Source organism: Chelon labrosus, assembly GCF_963514085.1.
Source record: "Chelon labrosus genome assembly, chromosome: 24".
Classification (NCBI taxonomy): domain Eukaryota; kingdom Metazoa; phylum Chordata; class Actinopteri; order Mugiliformes; family Mugilidae; genus Chelon; species Chelon labrosus.
In genome coordinates, this window is record NC_140357.1 from 3188314 (window position 1) to 3205697 (window position 17384).

The 17384-nt window shown below is 43.9% G+C and overlaps 3 protein-coding genes across 3 annotated transcripts in view; 2 read left to right on the forward strand and 1 right to left on the reverse strand.

Moving 5' to 3' along the window:
• The first annotated feature begins 1242 nt into the window (after positions 1 to 1242).
• Positions 1243 to 4865, forward strand: LOC311509085 (putative methyltransferase). Its single transcript, XM_084574136.1, has 6 exons — positions 1243 to 1466; positions 1559 to 1719; positions 2486 to 2699; positions 2793 to 2896; positions 2968 to 3105; positions 3631 to 4865. Exons 1-6 carry the CDS (start codon positions 1359 to 1361, stop codon positions 3716 to 3718), a joined length of 813 nt encoding a protein of 270 aa, XP_084430262.1. The 5' UTR covers positions 1243 to 1358; the 3' UTR covers positions 3719 to 4865.
• Position 4866: 1 nt separating this feature from the next.
• Positions 4867 to 11198, reverse strand: LOC311509086 (receptor activity-modifying protein 1-like; the record flags this gene model as incomplete). Its single annotated transcript, XM_084574137.1, has 3 exons — positions 4867 to 5297; positions 9574 to 9712; positions 11144 to 11198. The coding sequence occupies 3 exons, from the start codon at positions 11196 to 11198 to the stop codon at positions 5042 to 5044; spliced, it is 450 nt and encodes a 149-aa protein (XP_084430263.1). The 3' UTR covers positions 4867 to 5041.
• A 3254-nt stretch (positions 11199 to 14452) lies between these two features.
• Positions 14453 to 17384, forward strand: part of LOC311509449 (receptor tyrosine-protein kinase erbB-4) — a gene marked incomplete at its 5' end in the record, with an annotated part of 240178 nt that continues 237246 nt past the window's right edge. Inside the window, 1 exon segment of the mRNA XM_084574670.1 lies at positions 14453 to 14516. Within this exon segment, the coding sequence (XP_084430796.1) occupies positions 14453 to 14516 (64 nt within the window).

Below are 17384 nucleotides of genomic sequence, written 5' to 3' on the forward strand. Positions count from 1 at the left end.
TTTTCTCTACTATTTTAACTGTGGCTGATGAGATTAAATAAGGATATTAACTAATGGACTCACTTACTGCAAATATTTACTCATGATGAATTTAGGAGCTGTTTTAATTTCATGTATCTCATGTAACTTTGTGGGACTCCTTATTTTTGCACCCAGCATGATATCCACCTGTGCATTTACTGCCATCTGCTGATTTTTGCATGCACGTGCAGGCAACCTGCTCTGGCCTTTGGTTCGTGGTATGCTGTTGCAATCTAAGCAGTAAATGGAACCACAGCATGTCCACGAGACGCGATTAAATGACACATTTAAGGCAACATAGTCGCCCCCCGTACTGATTGTCCCATACGGCTCTATAACAGCTCCCTGTAAGGACACAACTCGACTGTAGATGCTTTGCTAATACTTGCTGCTGCTATACATTTTTATACAGTGTGGCATATTTAACAACTTATATAGCTTACAAATCACATGTCTTATATATCTCTGATATTTTATATAATCTTGTATAGTTTCATACTAATAAACGTACTTTTTTGTATATAACATATTATCTATACATACACACAATATTGCTCATGGACATATTTTATACTGTCACATACAGTACATTTACATTACCACTTTACCCTTTATTTTAAATGTACACAATATTTATACATTTTATATAACACAAATCTTCATATCTTTATTTATTGTATATATATATACACAATATTATATATATATACACAATATTTATACATTTTATATAACACAAACCTTCATATCTTTATTTATTGTATATTGTGTAAATAATCAATATATACTGTATGTGACAGTATAAAATATACATATATACATACATATATATATATATATATATATATATATATACATATATACTTTTGGACATTTTATTTTTTTTACATGCTTTTTATATTTGTATATATACTTGTGTATATTTTTTATACTTGGATATACCTGGATATTTTAGATATACTTTTTATACTGACTCTGTGTAATGATGCAACTGGATACCATATTTCCCACGGGATAAATACGGTCTACCTATCTATCTATCTATCTATCTATCTATCTATCTATCTATCTATCTATCTATCTATCTATCGAGCCTGAAGTCTGACTCTACCAGTGTGCGTTGGCTCCCCCAAACCACTAGGGGCAGTCACGAGCAGAGTGACCATGAGAGTAGACCATACTGTCAGTGAAGTAGACAATTCGAATTCCGCAAGTGTCAAACGCTGGACTATCTGTTAATGTGTAACTACTGGACGGTTAAACACGCACAAGCTCGCGGTGCCGGGTCCCATTTTAATCGCCCAGACGTGCGGACACGGGCACCTTGACGCAGAACCATGGCTCGGCGGCTCTTCGAGGGGAAAGATCATGCAGCTGCATACCTGCAGTACAGAGTGGCACCCAGAGAAGTGATCAGCGCCATCATGAGCTATATGGAGAAAAGGGTACGTGTCTATGTGTTTGCATTTCAGCATTCGCTGCAGCATGCATGCGCCGGACATGTCTCAGCATTGTCTGTTGTCTTGATTCCTGTCAGGGATCAAAACACTTCAACCTGGCAGTGGATGTGGGGTGCGGGTCGGGGCAGGGGACGGTCCTCTTGGCTCCACACTTCACCAAGGTGGTGGGGACGGACATCAGCCCCGCCCAGATAGAGATGGCCCAAGCCAATAGCAAACCTCCTAATGTTTCCTACAGGTGAGATTACTTTGGAGAGGGAGTTTACTCTGCATTGCTGGAATGCAACTCTATCAGAGGTGTGGCATAAAGTCACTCTCTTGGAGGAGCAAAATATCCCGGATTTTTGATCTGAATGCATTTCCTTTCACTGACTTGAGGGGTTGCATTGTCAATCACCCACATAAAACAAAGTAAAGAAGAAGAAAAAAAAACTATACTGCCTACTGAATGCAGCAACACCACTATTCCTAGTGAGTCTATACAAAATAGTTCCTGGGTGTGTAAGTGTGTGCACACGAACTAGGTCCAGCTTCCGGACCACTAAGCCAGAGCCCAATGCTATAGCAATAACAGCAGAGGATCACGTGTGTGTATATAACAAAGGGTTACAGAGGTGGATTGCACACACAAAGGTACAGCGCAAAGAATGACGTCAGGAGGACGCTTAAATAGTGCGATAAGGCAGGATGAAGGCGCCGACCGGACAGCATGATAAGGCGCCACACCAATCGGGATCAAGGCTAGGGACAGCACAGCAGGTGACGGCTTGCGCAGAAGTTAAGCAGAAGAAGGTGCTATGACCTGGGACGTCACAATGAAATTAAGCTCCTTCTTCCTATTCTTTTATCCGGAATAGTCGCTAAAGCACAGGATACTTGCCGGACAGGCCAGAGTGTCTCGGTCAAGGAACATCTAAAGCTGCTGTGAAGATTTGGTGTCATTATGTTCGGTGTTTCAACCACACTTCTCTTTTTATTTCTCGCCCCGAATGCCTCAAATCCAGACAGTGTCCGGCAGAGGAACTACCTTTCGCATCTGGCGAGGTGGACCTCGTGGCGGCGATGACGGCGGCCCACTGGTTCGATCGCCCGCGGTTCCTCCAGGAGGCCGATCGGGTGCTGAGGCCCGGGGGCTGCCTGGCGCTGCTGAGCTACTCCATGGACATGGAGCTGGAGTACGGGGACGTCTCAGACGCTCTCAACGAAATTTGTAAAGAGGTCAATCAGATTCACGTCATTATGTAGAAGACTCGGTCCGCACGCATATGTCAGAGTTTTCCTAAACAGTTTGTTCTTTCTTTTTCATATAAGTTGTACGCAGCCCTGCTACCCTTCCAAGATCCTTACCTGGGATTGAGCCTTAAAAAGATCTACACAGACATGTTCGACTCCTGCTCTTATCCGGACAAAGAGTGGTGAGTGTTGACCGACCTAATGGCCTAGCTTCCCCAAGGGTCGACTCTGATTCCTTTTGGTGACTCTCCAGGAATGAGTGTCTGCGGGTAAAAAAGACCATGCCAGTGAGTGGATACGTCGGCATGTTTGAGACCTTCTCCCCCTACCAAAAACTAAAGGAAAAGGACCCCGCTGAGGCCGAACGCCTCTCAAGGGACATCGTGACCAAGTGAGATATTAACCTCTACCTCATCCACAAGTCAAATCGCTAAACTCCCCGGCCCTGAGCTCTCACCTCATTCTCCCAGCGCTCAACGCCGATTTCCTAATCTCCCCCTAAATACATTTATCATTATCAAAAACTGCTGAAACCCGTCTTTGAATATTGTCACCGGCCGGGGCATTAATCAGAGAAGCCAAACACTGCTTGACTAAGCTTAACTGTTGAAAGGCTTTCGCTGCTTTGATAATGCAGCCACCATTAATTCCCCCTGTCAGTGACGGGACAGAATAGCCCAGCAAGCACAATGTATGGAGGGGAAGTGCTGAGCCGTAACTTTTACACGGAGGAAAAAAAAGTATGACATTGTATTTAATTACTGTCACAGTTTAGGAGGATTCACACACAGCTTTGCTGTAAATCTTTTGAAACAGTTTGACCTGAGTCTTGTCTTAATTTGCTCATGGTTTAATCCATGCAGTAGGTAACTTCAGATCCTTTTAAATCATTCTCTCTCTTTGTCTTTCGTCCCAGGTTGCTGTCTGCCATGAAGGTCTCTTCTCCTGACACAGAAGTTATGATGGTTGTGAAGTATTTTTACTGGCTGGCATGCAAACCTTGATCATCCTGACATGCTTAGTCCTGTGCAAACTTTTTAGCTTCTTGCACCTTTTAGCAAACAACTGTCTAATTGTAACCCCGTCAGCTGTTTTCTGAAAGTCACCAGTTGAACCATAAATGTCTCAAAGACCCAAAATATTAGGGATGTCCCAACCGGTATGGGGAGATTGGTATCAGCACAATCTTTGTAGTTATTTGCTTCTGTAAAGGCAAAACTTCTTCTGTTTTAATGTCGGCGGGGTAGCGGCAAAGCTGCCAAACATCCCAGAAGAAGAACCATGTCTGCTGTGTGGAAGACCTTTACCCTGGAAAATGAAGTCAGTCAAACAGCAGTTTGTAAAATGTGCAATGTGGATGTGATCTAGGATAATTTATGAATCTCCAAGGGAGGAAATTTGTTTAAGATCGGATCGGGACTCTGGACTCTATCAAAAAATAAAAATTCAATAAGGCCTAATAAAAATCATTAAAGCCTAACTTATTTAGGCTTAAAATCAAACATATGCTTCATTACAACTGATGTAAATGTGAAATATTTACACACTAAAAGTGCTGCTGAATTCATTCCATGCAGATAAATGTTGCCTTCTGCCAATGCAGAGCCTTAGAGTGAACACTAGATGGAGCCATATCACACAATGAAGTCCAACTCTAGTCCACTTTAAACCTGACTTATAGAGTCTTAAAATTCTATTTTTGTACTATTTCTGAGAAATGAAAGTGTAGTAAATGTTGAAAACAATCCATTGCACTTTATTTTTTTGCCATTTTAGCAGGCACACGTGTGTATAATTCACTTGCTAATCTTCTGCTATTCACTGGAAGAGTGTTAACGGTCAAAGCTTGAAGATGCCTCAAATCTGAAATAATCACCACGTTGTCCAGCCATAGTTTTACAAAAATAAAACACTGGAGCACTGAAGAAAGTTCAAAAAGGCCTTTTCTGTCGTCTTCTGTTGTCATCTTTTCTCCATTTTCTGCTGTCCTTATTCCCTTCTTCACTTACCCTCCACACTCAAAGAATTCATCCAGCTATGTGTTAATTAAGTGCCCACACGTTGTTTGGCACCAGGAGAACAGATGGCAATTAACATGCATGTCCTCCAACTCCTTTAAATCTCAAAGAACTTTATTACTTTAACACTCTTGTATTGTTTCCACTAAAAATGGCAGTTTTATACAAAATACTACATATTATTTTGTATATTTTTTGACAGTAAGTATAAGATTACACAGCTTTACATGATACACAAAAATATTTTCTGGCACACTTCCTTGGTCTGTGCTTGTTCCGAGTCCACATGATTGTCACAAGTCACAAGGCCTATAGCACCCCCTCTGTGCGTTTACTCCTCCACACCACTAGGGCGGTCATGAGCAGCGTGACCAGCACGGGCACGGCTATGAAAGGGGCGAGGATGCCGATTGGCGGGTCGTGAATAAGGCGCCCGGTCAGAGCGCAGTCGTGGAAGTAGACCCGGTGAATCTGCATGAAGAAATGGTCGACTATCTGATTGGGCCAGAAGCAGTCCATCTTCGTGGCTATCTGGTAGGTGCAGTTTGTCAGGCCCTCGTAGATCCTGTAGGGGGCGACAACACAACAGGGTTGCATTAACTGGCGTAAAACTTGTTTGAACCGTAGGCTGTATAAAACGTGGATGCCATGACCGCTCCTCAAAAGTGTAGCCAAAGCATGCAGAGCTCCCCCTGGTGGCTGAGTGCAGTATAGGTCATAAAGTCCACCTTCTCCATGTTAGTGGATGGGACTTGGACCAAACTAAAACATTAAAGAACACGTCAAATACATTAAATAAAATGATAAAGCTGATGTATGTTCAAGTGTCCATTTTTCTGAGATGTTTCATGTTAGTTATTTGACAGTATAAAAATGGGATGTGACATCATGATGACTGACAGTTACCATTGACAACCGCTCTATAAAGGATGGGTGAAGGTAGAACAAAGCGCAGTATTAATCAAACGAAAACACCAGTGAGTCTAGAGGAAGACTGGGAAGGGTCATCGATAACGTGGCTCCACCTTCCAGAAACTTTCTCCAGATTGAAATCGTTTCTCTTGGTGTATATAAAACGTCCTTCAGAGTTGAAGTTATAGATTGCCGTTGGTGGGGAGGGGGGTCTAGAATTACCAGTGGACTTAACATAGCTAAATATAACTACTAGGTGGTGGAGGACAGGGGAAACGGAGATGCATACCAACAGTGTAGTGCCCCCAGTACGGCCTTGCACCATACCCAGGAGAGATTCTGTTCCGGACTACTACTGCGTCAGTGGAAGCCAAGTGTTCGGAAAGTCGATTCCCTTAACGTCTGCCCGCGTTTTTTTTTTTTATTGTTTGTACTGACTCAAATGACTGTTGTATCAATTACTCCAAATGTAGTCCCTCAACATATTCTCTCTAAGGGCCACAAGTCAGTTTTTCCATTTAAAACACTTGTTAAGGACAAAAAGGACGTATTGTACCCTCTTTAATAGAACCACCACAACCGGAACAAGGGTTATTTAGGGACTCTAGGTCCCTGAGCAGGTGCCCTTTGAGCATGTTAGGCAATCTAAGCCTAGAATGTAACTAATGACTCAAACAAAATGATGATATACTGTATGTGACTCACAATGATGCAAATACCTGCTTTAAACTTAACAAAACACTATTGCAACCATTGCTATTGCAAGCATGTTGGGTGTAAGCCAACATGAATTACAGGATTGGTATGTAGTGGTGTTGTGTGTCTGTGTTTGTGTATTGCGTTTCGAATGCTGCAGGGTTTTCCATCGCACCCTAATGCTCCACAGAGCCAGCTATCAACACCGAAATCTTCTCCCAGCCATAAGACCCACGATCAGGATTCCGTTCAGAGGAAGGGGTAACAGTGAGTGATACTTTAAGACATATGCTTGTAGTTGTGATTACGGTCTGGACTCGCTTTGGGTTAAAGTTTAGGGTGGTGGATTACAAGGATACTAATACAGGAAGAAAAAAAGTGTTTTGGCCCTCAGGCTGAATGAGCCACAGGAGACCCTTAAGGAAAGTCTGATAGATCACTTTAACAAACCAAGTTTAAAAAGCAAAGGGTTAGCTTTTAAGTGGCTTTAACTTCAACAGAAAAACCACAGGGAGTGTTTATTTCCTTTTAGAAGTACATGTTCAGCAAAATAACTATTGTTCTAACCGTATCATAGGCTGAGAAATGATAATGATAGAGTTTGGGATTATACAAATAACTGCGACTGAGATGATGTGTGTAGAAAATAATTCTAGCCAGGACCAAAGTAATAAAACGAACCAGAATTTGATCAAAGCGCAGTACATTTGTATGCAAGAGCTGTTGCAAAAGAATCTGTTCCTAATGTTTGTCCAAGAACAATTGTCTCGGATAAAAACTTGCCTCGGTAATTTGTATCCTTGGGATTCAGCCACAGTTGGCCGACGCTACATTTGTTATGTCAGCAAGCGGACAGGATTAAACATTTACAAAAAAACAAGCCGCTCCTGGGAGGTGAATCCCCCTTTGCATTTCTTTTAAAAGATGCAGTAGGCCTATGCAACGAAGGTGGGTAAAGATGGGCGTCAGAAAACATGCAGAACAGCGCCCACTGTGGCTAGAAATGGCAATTACAGGCTGATTTAAAGTTCCTCTTCCTGGCATTGATTAAACCCCTAACAACTCATCTCTGCATATCAAAACTACATGTTTGATTTTTTTTTCCAGGAATATATTCTATTTATGCCTTACAATGGTTTAAATAAAGCACTAGACCATTACCTGTTTTAATATGCATTGATTTATGAATATGCTAATTAGCCTTAAACACTGTAAAACTACAGATTTGTCAACAAATGGTATTTTTAATGCATTTTATGTGTTGGCAACATAGCAATGATAGCTAACACGAGTCTTTGAACAGCCAATGATGTTTTGCTAATGTCAAGTTAGCTAACGGTGAGATAAGATTCAGACTTATCGTCAGAGTTAATAAATTTTATACATCCACCGTGTTGTAATTATGTTTTTCTAATTTCCTATTCATTCTCGATGCAACTGCGGTGCCTGTACACTTTCTTTTCCCCTTCTTTAAGGAAAAGCTACAACTGCACACTCAGACACACACAGGCACACAAAGAGCACCGTCGCCAATTATGTGCTGCTGGACCAAGAGAGGACAGTGAGCCAGGAGGGAAATCACACAGTTTTGACAGGAGCTTCTCTGGCGGGGCCTCCGAGCTCCTTTCATCCTCCTGTCCGACTCGTCCCCTGACTGCCAGTGTTTGGAAAAGAAGCCACCAAGCACTGAGACAATGTCGTTCTTGTACACACACACACACGTTGAACTCAACTCAGAGCAACACATTGAGACCTTCCTTCGCTGCAGTGAAGCGTTTACTAAACCCAGAAACTCCCTGATGCCAAAGGTAAGAAAGGTTACAACAGGGACACACCAAACCTACAATGGAAATGAAGGCCGACTGTACCCTTGCCTGTGTCTGGACCACAGACTTCCCAAAAAAATGGACGCCATAACAGCTCCCGAAAAAGTGAAGCCAAAGCATGTGGACCTCCCCCTGGTGGCTGGTTGCAGTTTAGGAGAAGTTTTGTGTTTACTTTGGCCTCATACAAAGAGGATGTGACATCATGATGATTGACAGTTGCCATGACAACTGCTCACTGAAGTGGGAGTAAGTAGCTGGTGGAGGTAAAGTAGAGCACAATATTAATCAAACGCAAACGCCAATTAGTCTTGAGCAGAGGTCTTCAACAGGGGGTCCACGACCCCTAGGGGGTCCACGGAGGTACTGCAGGGGGGTCGCGAAAGTTTTGGTTGATTAAACATTTTTTTATGTTCCCCCCTGCATTTTTTCCACAAATTTAAATGTCTTTAAATAAACATATACGTAAGTAGGGGGTCCCTGCTCCATCTTTCCATCAGTTTGGGGGTCCTTGGCCAGGAAAACATTGAAGACCCCTGGCCTAGATGAAGTATGGCCGGGTCATCGACAACATGGCTCCACTCATTACGGCTCAAATTCTGGCTCCAAACTTGCAAGGTGGCGCCGCCCATATCTCCAGGATACTAGCATCAGTGTGGCCAATAGAAGGAAGTGAAGACGTGTCGTGCATTTTATACAGTCTATGCTCTGGACCAAAACGCGCTTACAGCTAACACATCTGTTCTGGGTTCAAATGTGAGGAAATAACGTTTCATACCAGCATTCAAAAGTTAGCTTGGAGGCTATGACAAGCTGCAAACCCTTGTACAGAGCTAGCCTCCCTTTAATCTTGCTTATCAGTTGATCTGCAGCTTTTTCATTCCAGATGGCCATGAAAGCACTTTAGTATCGTGTCCTACTTTGCAATTGGGGAGTTCCCTCTTACCAGCAAACCTTGCCAACAATTCAACATTCTCACTAAGAACGGGGTTCCGACTATAGCGGCAACAGTGCGCGACACATTGCCAAAACTAGGGTCACCGGTTCCCAGACGCCAGCAAATGCCTCACCATGCGTGGTGCGCCATGGCCCTTGATCTGCATCTTTGCACGAACTGCTTTATGCAATTAATCATGATTTTTGTTCAGTCCTGTCATTCTTGCCAGGCTGTTTTCCAGTGGTTGTCGGTGAAACCATGACGACAACATGTCTTTTCTCGCCATCTTTCTACTGTTCCTCTCGTGCCAACCGCCTTCACTCCCTCCCCAACTCCAGCATCTGGGAATTCGGTTTTTAGTGATCCTTGACTTGTGAGTAAAATTTTACGAGAGGATTTTAGTGTTATTTTTCCACCCTGTCTATATTTTAATGACTTTTTTTTTTTCATCCATCCCCAGCTGGTAAACTCACTCCATCGTGTCCAGCCAACTGCACCACAATCCTCGGTCCAGTCCTCTCATGTCCAGCTTGAACTTGTCCAAGCAGAGATCGCTGATCAGCTTCTCGTATAAACCTCTGCTGCATCCAGACACGGACGGAAAAACTTGAGCTAGAGAGAGATGTAAGAAAGAAAATAAAAAATACAACGCAGCACATTGTGAAGATACAAAAAGATTTTACAAAGCACCGCAGTGATTATTTGCTCTGTTTAATTCTTACATAATTAAGAATAGGTTTGTGCAACAAACAAGGTCATGTCCTGGCAGTGTTTACTCCTACCGGACCATTTCTTTCCTATTAGGCTGCTACTTTCTCTAAGAAAAGATTTTAATTTGCAAAGTCCCAATCCCATTTGTTTACTTCAGAGATGAGTGTAAACAGCCTCTTAACGTGGAGGCAGACCGCAGCCTTCCCACAGGACTCCGGGCTGAATGTATCACCACTGAGCGGTACAGTAGGAGGAGGAGGGGAGGCTTAAGCTGGCGGAAAAAGGCCCAGCGCGGAAACGAACAGGTTGTTGTTACGATCGGGAAACATGGTGGATCTCGGCCTGCGCCGGCCTGATAAGGGCCAACTGCGTGCCCCATTGTGTTTGCTCTGTCTCTTCAGGCTGTGAAACACTCCGGTGTGGACTGAACGTGTTGACACGGGTGGGAGGGGGGAGGGGGGAGGGGGGAGGTTTGAACAAGATGCTACAGAAAAAAATAAAAAAAGGCTGCTACTTTGCGAAAAAACCTGAACATATGCATGCTAATTTTGCAAAAATATTGACTTCCTGCTAGTTTGTTTATCGCCCACTGAGTTGGAGCGGGGCTTTGTTTCACCTGCTTGACTGTTGGCAGCTGCTGCTGCAGGGAAAATCTGACATTCAGAGATGCCTTCCAACTTGGCTCTTCACCAGAATTGCATTCCGTTTTCCAGGAAAACAGAGGCAAACCACGGCAGACTCACGGCGCGGCCTCGGGTTTTGACGGAACCTGGACAGGCATCCGTCTAACTGTGAATTCTGCTCAATATTTAAGGATTTCTTTAAAGCGGGTTCTCAAGAATACGAGAAGAAGGGGGAAGGAGTGTTAAAATTCTTAAAATTCTAATTCTTGAGCATTTTAAAGCGGACATTAACGTGTGCCCCTACATGCTGTAAGTGCATTTTGGCTCCTTGTGAGCAGGTGAACTTTCACATTGCTTCTGAAAGATCTCCAGCAGCAGCAGCAGCTTGTTGCAATGTGTGTAGGCAATATAGAGTGCTTCTGTGGCGTTGACACTTTGAACTTTGCAAATAAATACACAAGGGAGCAGAGGTCAAGGCTTTTTAGTCATGTCAAGCAACTCAAATTCTTTTGCTTTTAGTGATTCCAGACCAAAAGAAGAACCTGAACAGCTGTTTCCACCACTATATATAGCTTTAATGTGCTGATCCATAGTCTAAATGTGAAAGCCTGAGTCACATGCACCGCATAAGTTCATCCAGTGATTCTGCATGTGATGTCCAAACGTCCAGACATCCAAAAATCACGGCCCAGCGCCACCACACACTCACCCGCCATGAGCAACACAAGCCCCGCTTTCAGGAGTGACGCGCTCTCCGGTGCCATGCTGGATACCGACTCCCAAGACGCGCTCCGCTCACTCCCCCTCACTCCCTGGAGATCACCAGCGCACGCCTCATTCCCTGTCCGTGCTCTGATATTCCAGCAAAAGACGCCGATTCGAAACACCGCCAGAGAATCGAATGAGCCGCAGCTCGCTGGTCGACAAGAACGCGCCAAGTGATCGCGCGTAAAAGCCCCCTTGACCCTTTCGCGGTGGCAGCCTCCTTCCCCTGAGCCCTAACATTCATAGGAGCGCGGCTTGTTGTCATCCGAGCCCCGTGTCGTGCTGCTTACTGGGACGGAACTGCTCGCAGGGGACAAAACAAAGTCAGAGTCCAAAATTAGTGCCGACTAATAAGAGCTGCACAGCGTGCAAAACATCAGAGCACATGTGTGTGTGTCTTGAACTTCTGATTGCTCTGATTTGCGTGAGGATTGAATATTACACACCAGAGAAAATATCTAAGAGGTTAAAACGTTTAAACAAATTGGTTTGATTTGTTTTTGGAGAGGTTTTACGCATGGATACCAGATGAATGCGCGCAAACGCCCAATTTGGCACAGAATAGTTAAACAAATCACGATTAATATTCCATGATTTGAATGCTGATGTCTGCAACATGTTATTATCACAGCAGCAGGATCCAACTGTAAGATAGCATGCACTCAGATTCTTGATGAGTTTTAAATTAAAAGCCCATTAGGAGGATTTTTTACCCATTTTTTATATATCTTTTGGATTTACACCATCTGTACTGCGTGACTCACACACAGCACAAAGGCAGAATTCCCATTTCCGCTCATATCAGTGCAAATCAGCTCAGCAGTGTCTATAATTGAATATTTTATCTGTAGATTTGTGCGCAAGGGACGGGGTGACATGCATTAGTATTCTCCGCGCTGCTCTGGCATTGTGCTGCCACCCAGCGTGGCTCTCCGCCTGCACTGTAATCCCATGGCTCAAATGAGTGTTTTCACGCGTCTCCCTTTATTTAGCGTGGACCGAGACCTGCTTGGTTTTGCGTGTTTGCAAAAATCCGATTTCGGTCAGCTCGCACATGTTTGAACCCTTTACTTCCGCGTATAGGGACCGAACAAAAATGATTAGTAGTACAAGAAGAGGGGCTGGAACTTAGACTATCTTCACAAAAAATAATAATGATAAAAAAAACAAAAAACAAAATCCACGTTCAGTAAACTTTGCAAAGAAATCTCCTCAAATTGATATAAAAACAAAAATTGTTTGCATCACCGTAAATGGATAAAAGTGCGTTTTAAGCTGGTGGAAAAGGCGTAGAAGTCGCAAAAACAGATTGAAACCGTTTTTAATCAACTCACACGGCGCTGATATTTAAGACTTTTATTTCTAGGCACAGAGCCTGCACAAACATTGTTAATATTCTTAGGGAAAGGGGGTGAAACTTGGACTCCTGTCATTCAAATATCAGTAAATAAAAAGGAGAAAAAGAACGAGAGAACGCCATTTCCCCTGCTTCTGTAAAATGAAAACTTGCAAGAATCTCATCAATTTCTTTTCTTTTAACCTTCAATGAATATGAAACGGAAGCTGAAGCTCCACCAAAGGCTCAAATGTTAATGGATTTACATATTTGCAAAAAATAAAAATAAAAATACATAAATTCAATCAGGTTAGGGACTGTAGAAAAATGACTGTACTGCAAGGAGATGGTCTGAAACTTGGTCTCTTAAAAAGAAAGAAAGAAAAAAGCATTTTCACACATCCAGTAGGTGTCTCCCTCAAGTAAAATAATAAACTGCAATAATAATAATAACTAATAAATCAAAGGGAAGTAGAAATGTAAGGTGTAAGTAAATACACTAAGCAATTATTTTGCATGTCGTATTCCTTTCCTCCTGTATTTGTGACTTTATAAAAAAAAAAAAAAGGCAAAAAGGCATGGATAAAATAAGGAAACTTTCTAAATACTTGCAATAATGAACCACTTTTACTGGGATCTTTTGGCCTTTAGGGTTTGTGAACTACTAAAGCCCACACGCCTGAGCCATGTGAGCACCTGGAAAAGAACCAAACTCGAGTAGTTCACCGTAAATTCCCCTAGAGAGCAGCAGAGGACACTAAATAACCCCTCTCTCTGGCACCGCGGGGAATTAAAGCCGAGCATTATTTCCCCCCTCCCCAGGCCCGCTCCCCAAAAAGCTGTGGAGTCATTTAGTGACGGAGCCAGTCATGCCCGACTTTTCACCTTCCATGGATCGCAAATCAATATCATTTTGCCCTCGTTTCACACTTCCCCATCGGTCCACAGATGGAAGGCGGCGGGGTAGGCTTGTAAAGCGAGCGGCCCTGAAAACGTTCTACCTTCACTGCGGCTCCTCTTGGACCAGCGTCGTCAAAGTTAATAGGCTGTGCCTTCTAGTGGAGGGTATTTGCAGAGGCTGACCCTGCTGGCGCTGCAGGAAACTTTTTTTTTCTTCTTCTGCGTGGTGGTGTTAAACACAAATTAACATTTTTTTTCCTCTAAATGTGTCATACGGTCCCAGATCTACCTAATTACGACCAGATTCATCTGTAGTTTTATGACAAGTAAGCGTTTTTACTTTAAATTCCGTATAAAAAACATAAAAATATCTATTTATTTTCTGTGGCAATGCTGGACTACACACCAACCAGCGGGAAACCAAAGCAGAACCTGCTCCTGACAGGTGTATTGACAGCCGCAATGAGGCGTAATAGCCAATCACGAGAGGTGATAAGTGAGGTGGGCGGACTTCCAAGAAATAAAAAATAAAATAAAAAAGAGAAGAAGACAAAACGCTCCTTATCACTTTGGATGGGAATTAATACGTCGAAGAAGGTGTCGATCACACGGAGGAGGCGTGTTCAGAGACACCATCCCAACACGCACACGCTCCACACCCCCCTCCCCTGCCCTCCCCTCCCCTCCTCTCCCAGCCACCGGCGCAATGGCAGTGTGAGGAGTAAATGGCTCAGAGTGTCCGCTGTGGAAAGCGACCTAAACACTGGACTGGGAACCGATAAACAAACACAACAAGACGCGGTGCGTAAAAAGCTCTCCACGGGCGCACGGAAACTGTGCCAGGAAACCAAGAAGACTCCTACGTGATTTATTTATTTTTTCTTCCTTCCACAATCTCGCTCACTCTTGATTGTTTATTTCTGTGCGCGCGCACAACGAGGATATCTTAATTGGACATGTGAGTTACGGGAGTTAACAAAAAAAGAAAAGAAAAGACACGAGCAAGGCTTTTCAAAGATGAAGTTCCCGGCTTGCGTCCTCGTCACTTTGGTGGTGATCCGGTCGAGTGCAGCACAGTCAGGTGAGTTCTCGGATGCGCGTCTCTGAGCCGGAGTCACGCCAAAAAAACAAACTGCCAATCTTTCTTTTATTTCTGACATTTAGGGCAGAGTTAATTAATTAAAAAAAAAGAAAGAAAAGAAAAACACCGCAGCCGTTCTGTGAATGGCGATACACGGAGACGGCGCTCGTTGTTTGCTCTGCATCCCCGCTGCAAACTTAACACAACTTCATATCCAGCCGCGCTGGTTGGATTCACCTCACCGAGTCTCACTCACACCTGCAGCAAACTGAGATTCAGTAGACCCTGGGAGAGTGTCGGGGCTCTGCGTAAAAACCTCTCCAAACTCGCTTTTTCTCACGCGCCTGCTTTAACCACCTTGATTTAGATCTTTAATGAAAATTTTATTTTTTTATTTTTTATTTTTTTGGATCTGGTGAGATTTCTGCTTGAGTGCCGGATTTGATCAACCTCTATTATCAGATTTCTTTCATTTCCTTCCAAATCCTCATAAACACACAGCTGTATCTTCGATATTGGCGCACATGGGTCCCCGTCTCCGTTCCCTCGCATTGTACCCTAAACATGAATGAATGCGCCATCGTTTCCGTTTCATTCCCCAAAGCGGGACTCTGGCAGACCGAGGACCGCGGCTATTTGTGCTAATTCATATGAACTGAGCTCGACTGCACCAGTGGCACAGTTTTTATTCCTTACTGTCTTTGAATAATTTAGATGTGGCGGATAACACTGAGGGGGGCTACAGAGGCGGTGGGGGGGGGAACATCTCGCTTTCATCATTAGGACCCCTGCGGTGGCAGTCCCTTGACGAGAATCGCTTTAATGTATCTGCAGTAGTCCTTTCGATGAGTCTCAATAGTCAGTTTATAGGCAAGTTAATGATATTATTATATATGTGCTTGCACGATTTCCCCCCTTTGGCACTCCTGAAGGATATTTGCGGACAGTTTTGCTGTGATGTCTGCCCCCTTTACATGTAAAGTTCCCCCTCTTTTGCTGCCACGGTGCATTGATTGCATTAAAATCCTCACCGTTTATTCAAGAAATTGACGAGAAGGTTTGGAATACGCAGCGGAGCCATCTGGTTTCGTTCACGGGCTGGCTTTTCGGTTTCTGGAATAGCCTCAAAACCTTCCAGTTATTTGCACGGTGGCGTCGTGTGTTTCACACCGCGGGTGATAAAAAGTTCACGCCGCCAGAATTTGCCTCCTTAATTGATTTGATGAAGCTGTGGCGCAGGGATGCCGAACTGGAGGAAAAACAAGCAGGAAAGTTTGAAGGTTGATGCTCAGAGGTGAGTTTGGCCGTTGCACAAACTCTCCAAGGCACAAATGGGATTTCAGGATGCCTTTTTTCCCCTTCCCCTTCCCTCCAAGGACAGGTTGAGTTTTGGCTCGATCTCTGGTGGCCCCCTTGTTTTTGGAGGCGCACGAACTCACAGTGTGGCTCTCGGATGGAATTTGCTGAAAGCCGCCTATTAAACCGAAGTGGATGGATGCACGGATGGATGGGCGTCAGGCGGGATGAATGGGGAAGAAAAGTGGCACCCTCGCCGGTTTTATTTATTCTCCCCGCGCATGCACTCCCATCCAAGATATTTGTGATGCAAATTCCACACAAGAATCTGAGCTATGCCTCCTGGGAAGTTCAATGTGTGGGGGTGTTTGTGGGTGGAGATATGCGTGCGCACTCTTTCTCTTGCATTTAATCTCCCCCCCTGCCTATAGTAGTACTTGTTCAAATTCATCCCTGGCATCGTTTATCAATCTCATTTACAGGCATGGGAGGTTGGAGTCAAGGCTGGTGATGTTCACCTTAAAAATGGAGATTGAAGCTGTCTGCACGCCCCTGCTGCGAGACAAATGTCTATAGCATTCCTGCCAGTCAGCTAGTCAACCGAGATGCATGCACTAGACTGTGTGTGTGTGTGTGATGTGCCGTATGAGCACACGGAGCATGGAGGTGTACACACTCCGAGCAGGTTTGACTGATGCTCTTCTGTGAGCTGACGGCCTCCTGTTAGTTTGGATTAAAAACAAGCATCGAGACGACTCCGAGCTCGGGATTATCAAACGCGCCTGGCCGATCAATTCGGGCGCTGATCAGTTTCTCGTGAAGCGAAGCCCCGAAAAGGGCGAAGCGGCGTGACAGATGTGAGCGATTGAACCGGAGTCGCCTGGGCTGACTTTCCCAGATAACTCGAGTCCAAAGGAAGTAAAGTGAACTATTGATTGAGCAGAAGAGTGGGCTCAGAGGTGCAACTAATAACTATCGTCATGTATTATCGATTAAGCCGACAGTTATCTCCGAAATTCATCATCTTGCCTATAAAATGTTCAGAGGAATTCATCACAGCCAGGTGGTTCATCTAAAACTGTTCCATTTATGGTGGTAATAACAGACATTTCATGAAGAACCGTCAGTCTCTTATTGAAATAGCCAACTAATTGGTTAATCAAGTAATCCTTTTAGCCCTATGAATCCAAGAGGTAATAAACCTTTGAAACTGCACATTCTTCATTTTTATCCCCACTGAGCAATAGTTGAAAGCTCTGTAAAAAGATTTTACGTGAAGTAAATGGACCTTGAGCACAATTCACGGTTTCTGAGGTCACGAATAAACTGTCCGGCTAGGGCTTCGTCCCGCACGTTCCGTCAAACCCGTTCTCCTAGGTACATCCTTCGGAAGATCCACCTACAAAATGTCAAGTCAATGAAAGTAGTTTGCTTTTAAGTTTAATAAGTAGACCTAGAGTACAATTGACGGCTTCTGAGGTCATAAATAAAATGTCCAGGTCCGTTCTTGGGAAGGGGTTTAATCGAATTCATCTGCCGAGGTTGAAGATCTGCCAAGTAAAGGTCGCATCA

What these genes read in the sequence shown, in the direction of transcription:
- LOC311509085 (XM_084574136.1), top strand. Translation starts at nt 1,359, where the DNA reads ATGGCTCGGCGGCTCTTCGAGGGGAAAGATCATGCAGCTGCATACCTG. An exon ending in TGAGCTATATGGAGAAAAGG is followed by an intron (nt 1,467 to 1,558) that starts GTACGTGTCTAT and finishes GATTCCTGTCAG; the next exon opens with GGATCAAAACACTTCAACCT. An exon ending in CCTCCTAATGTTTCCTACAG is followed by an intron (nt 1,720 to 2,485) that starts GTGAGATTACTT and finishes CCTCAAATCCAG; the next exon opens with ACAGTGTCCGGCAGAGGAAC.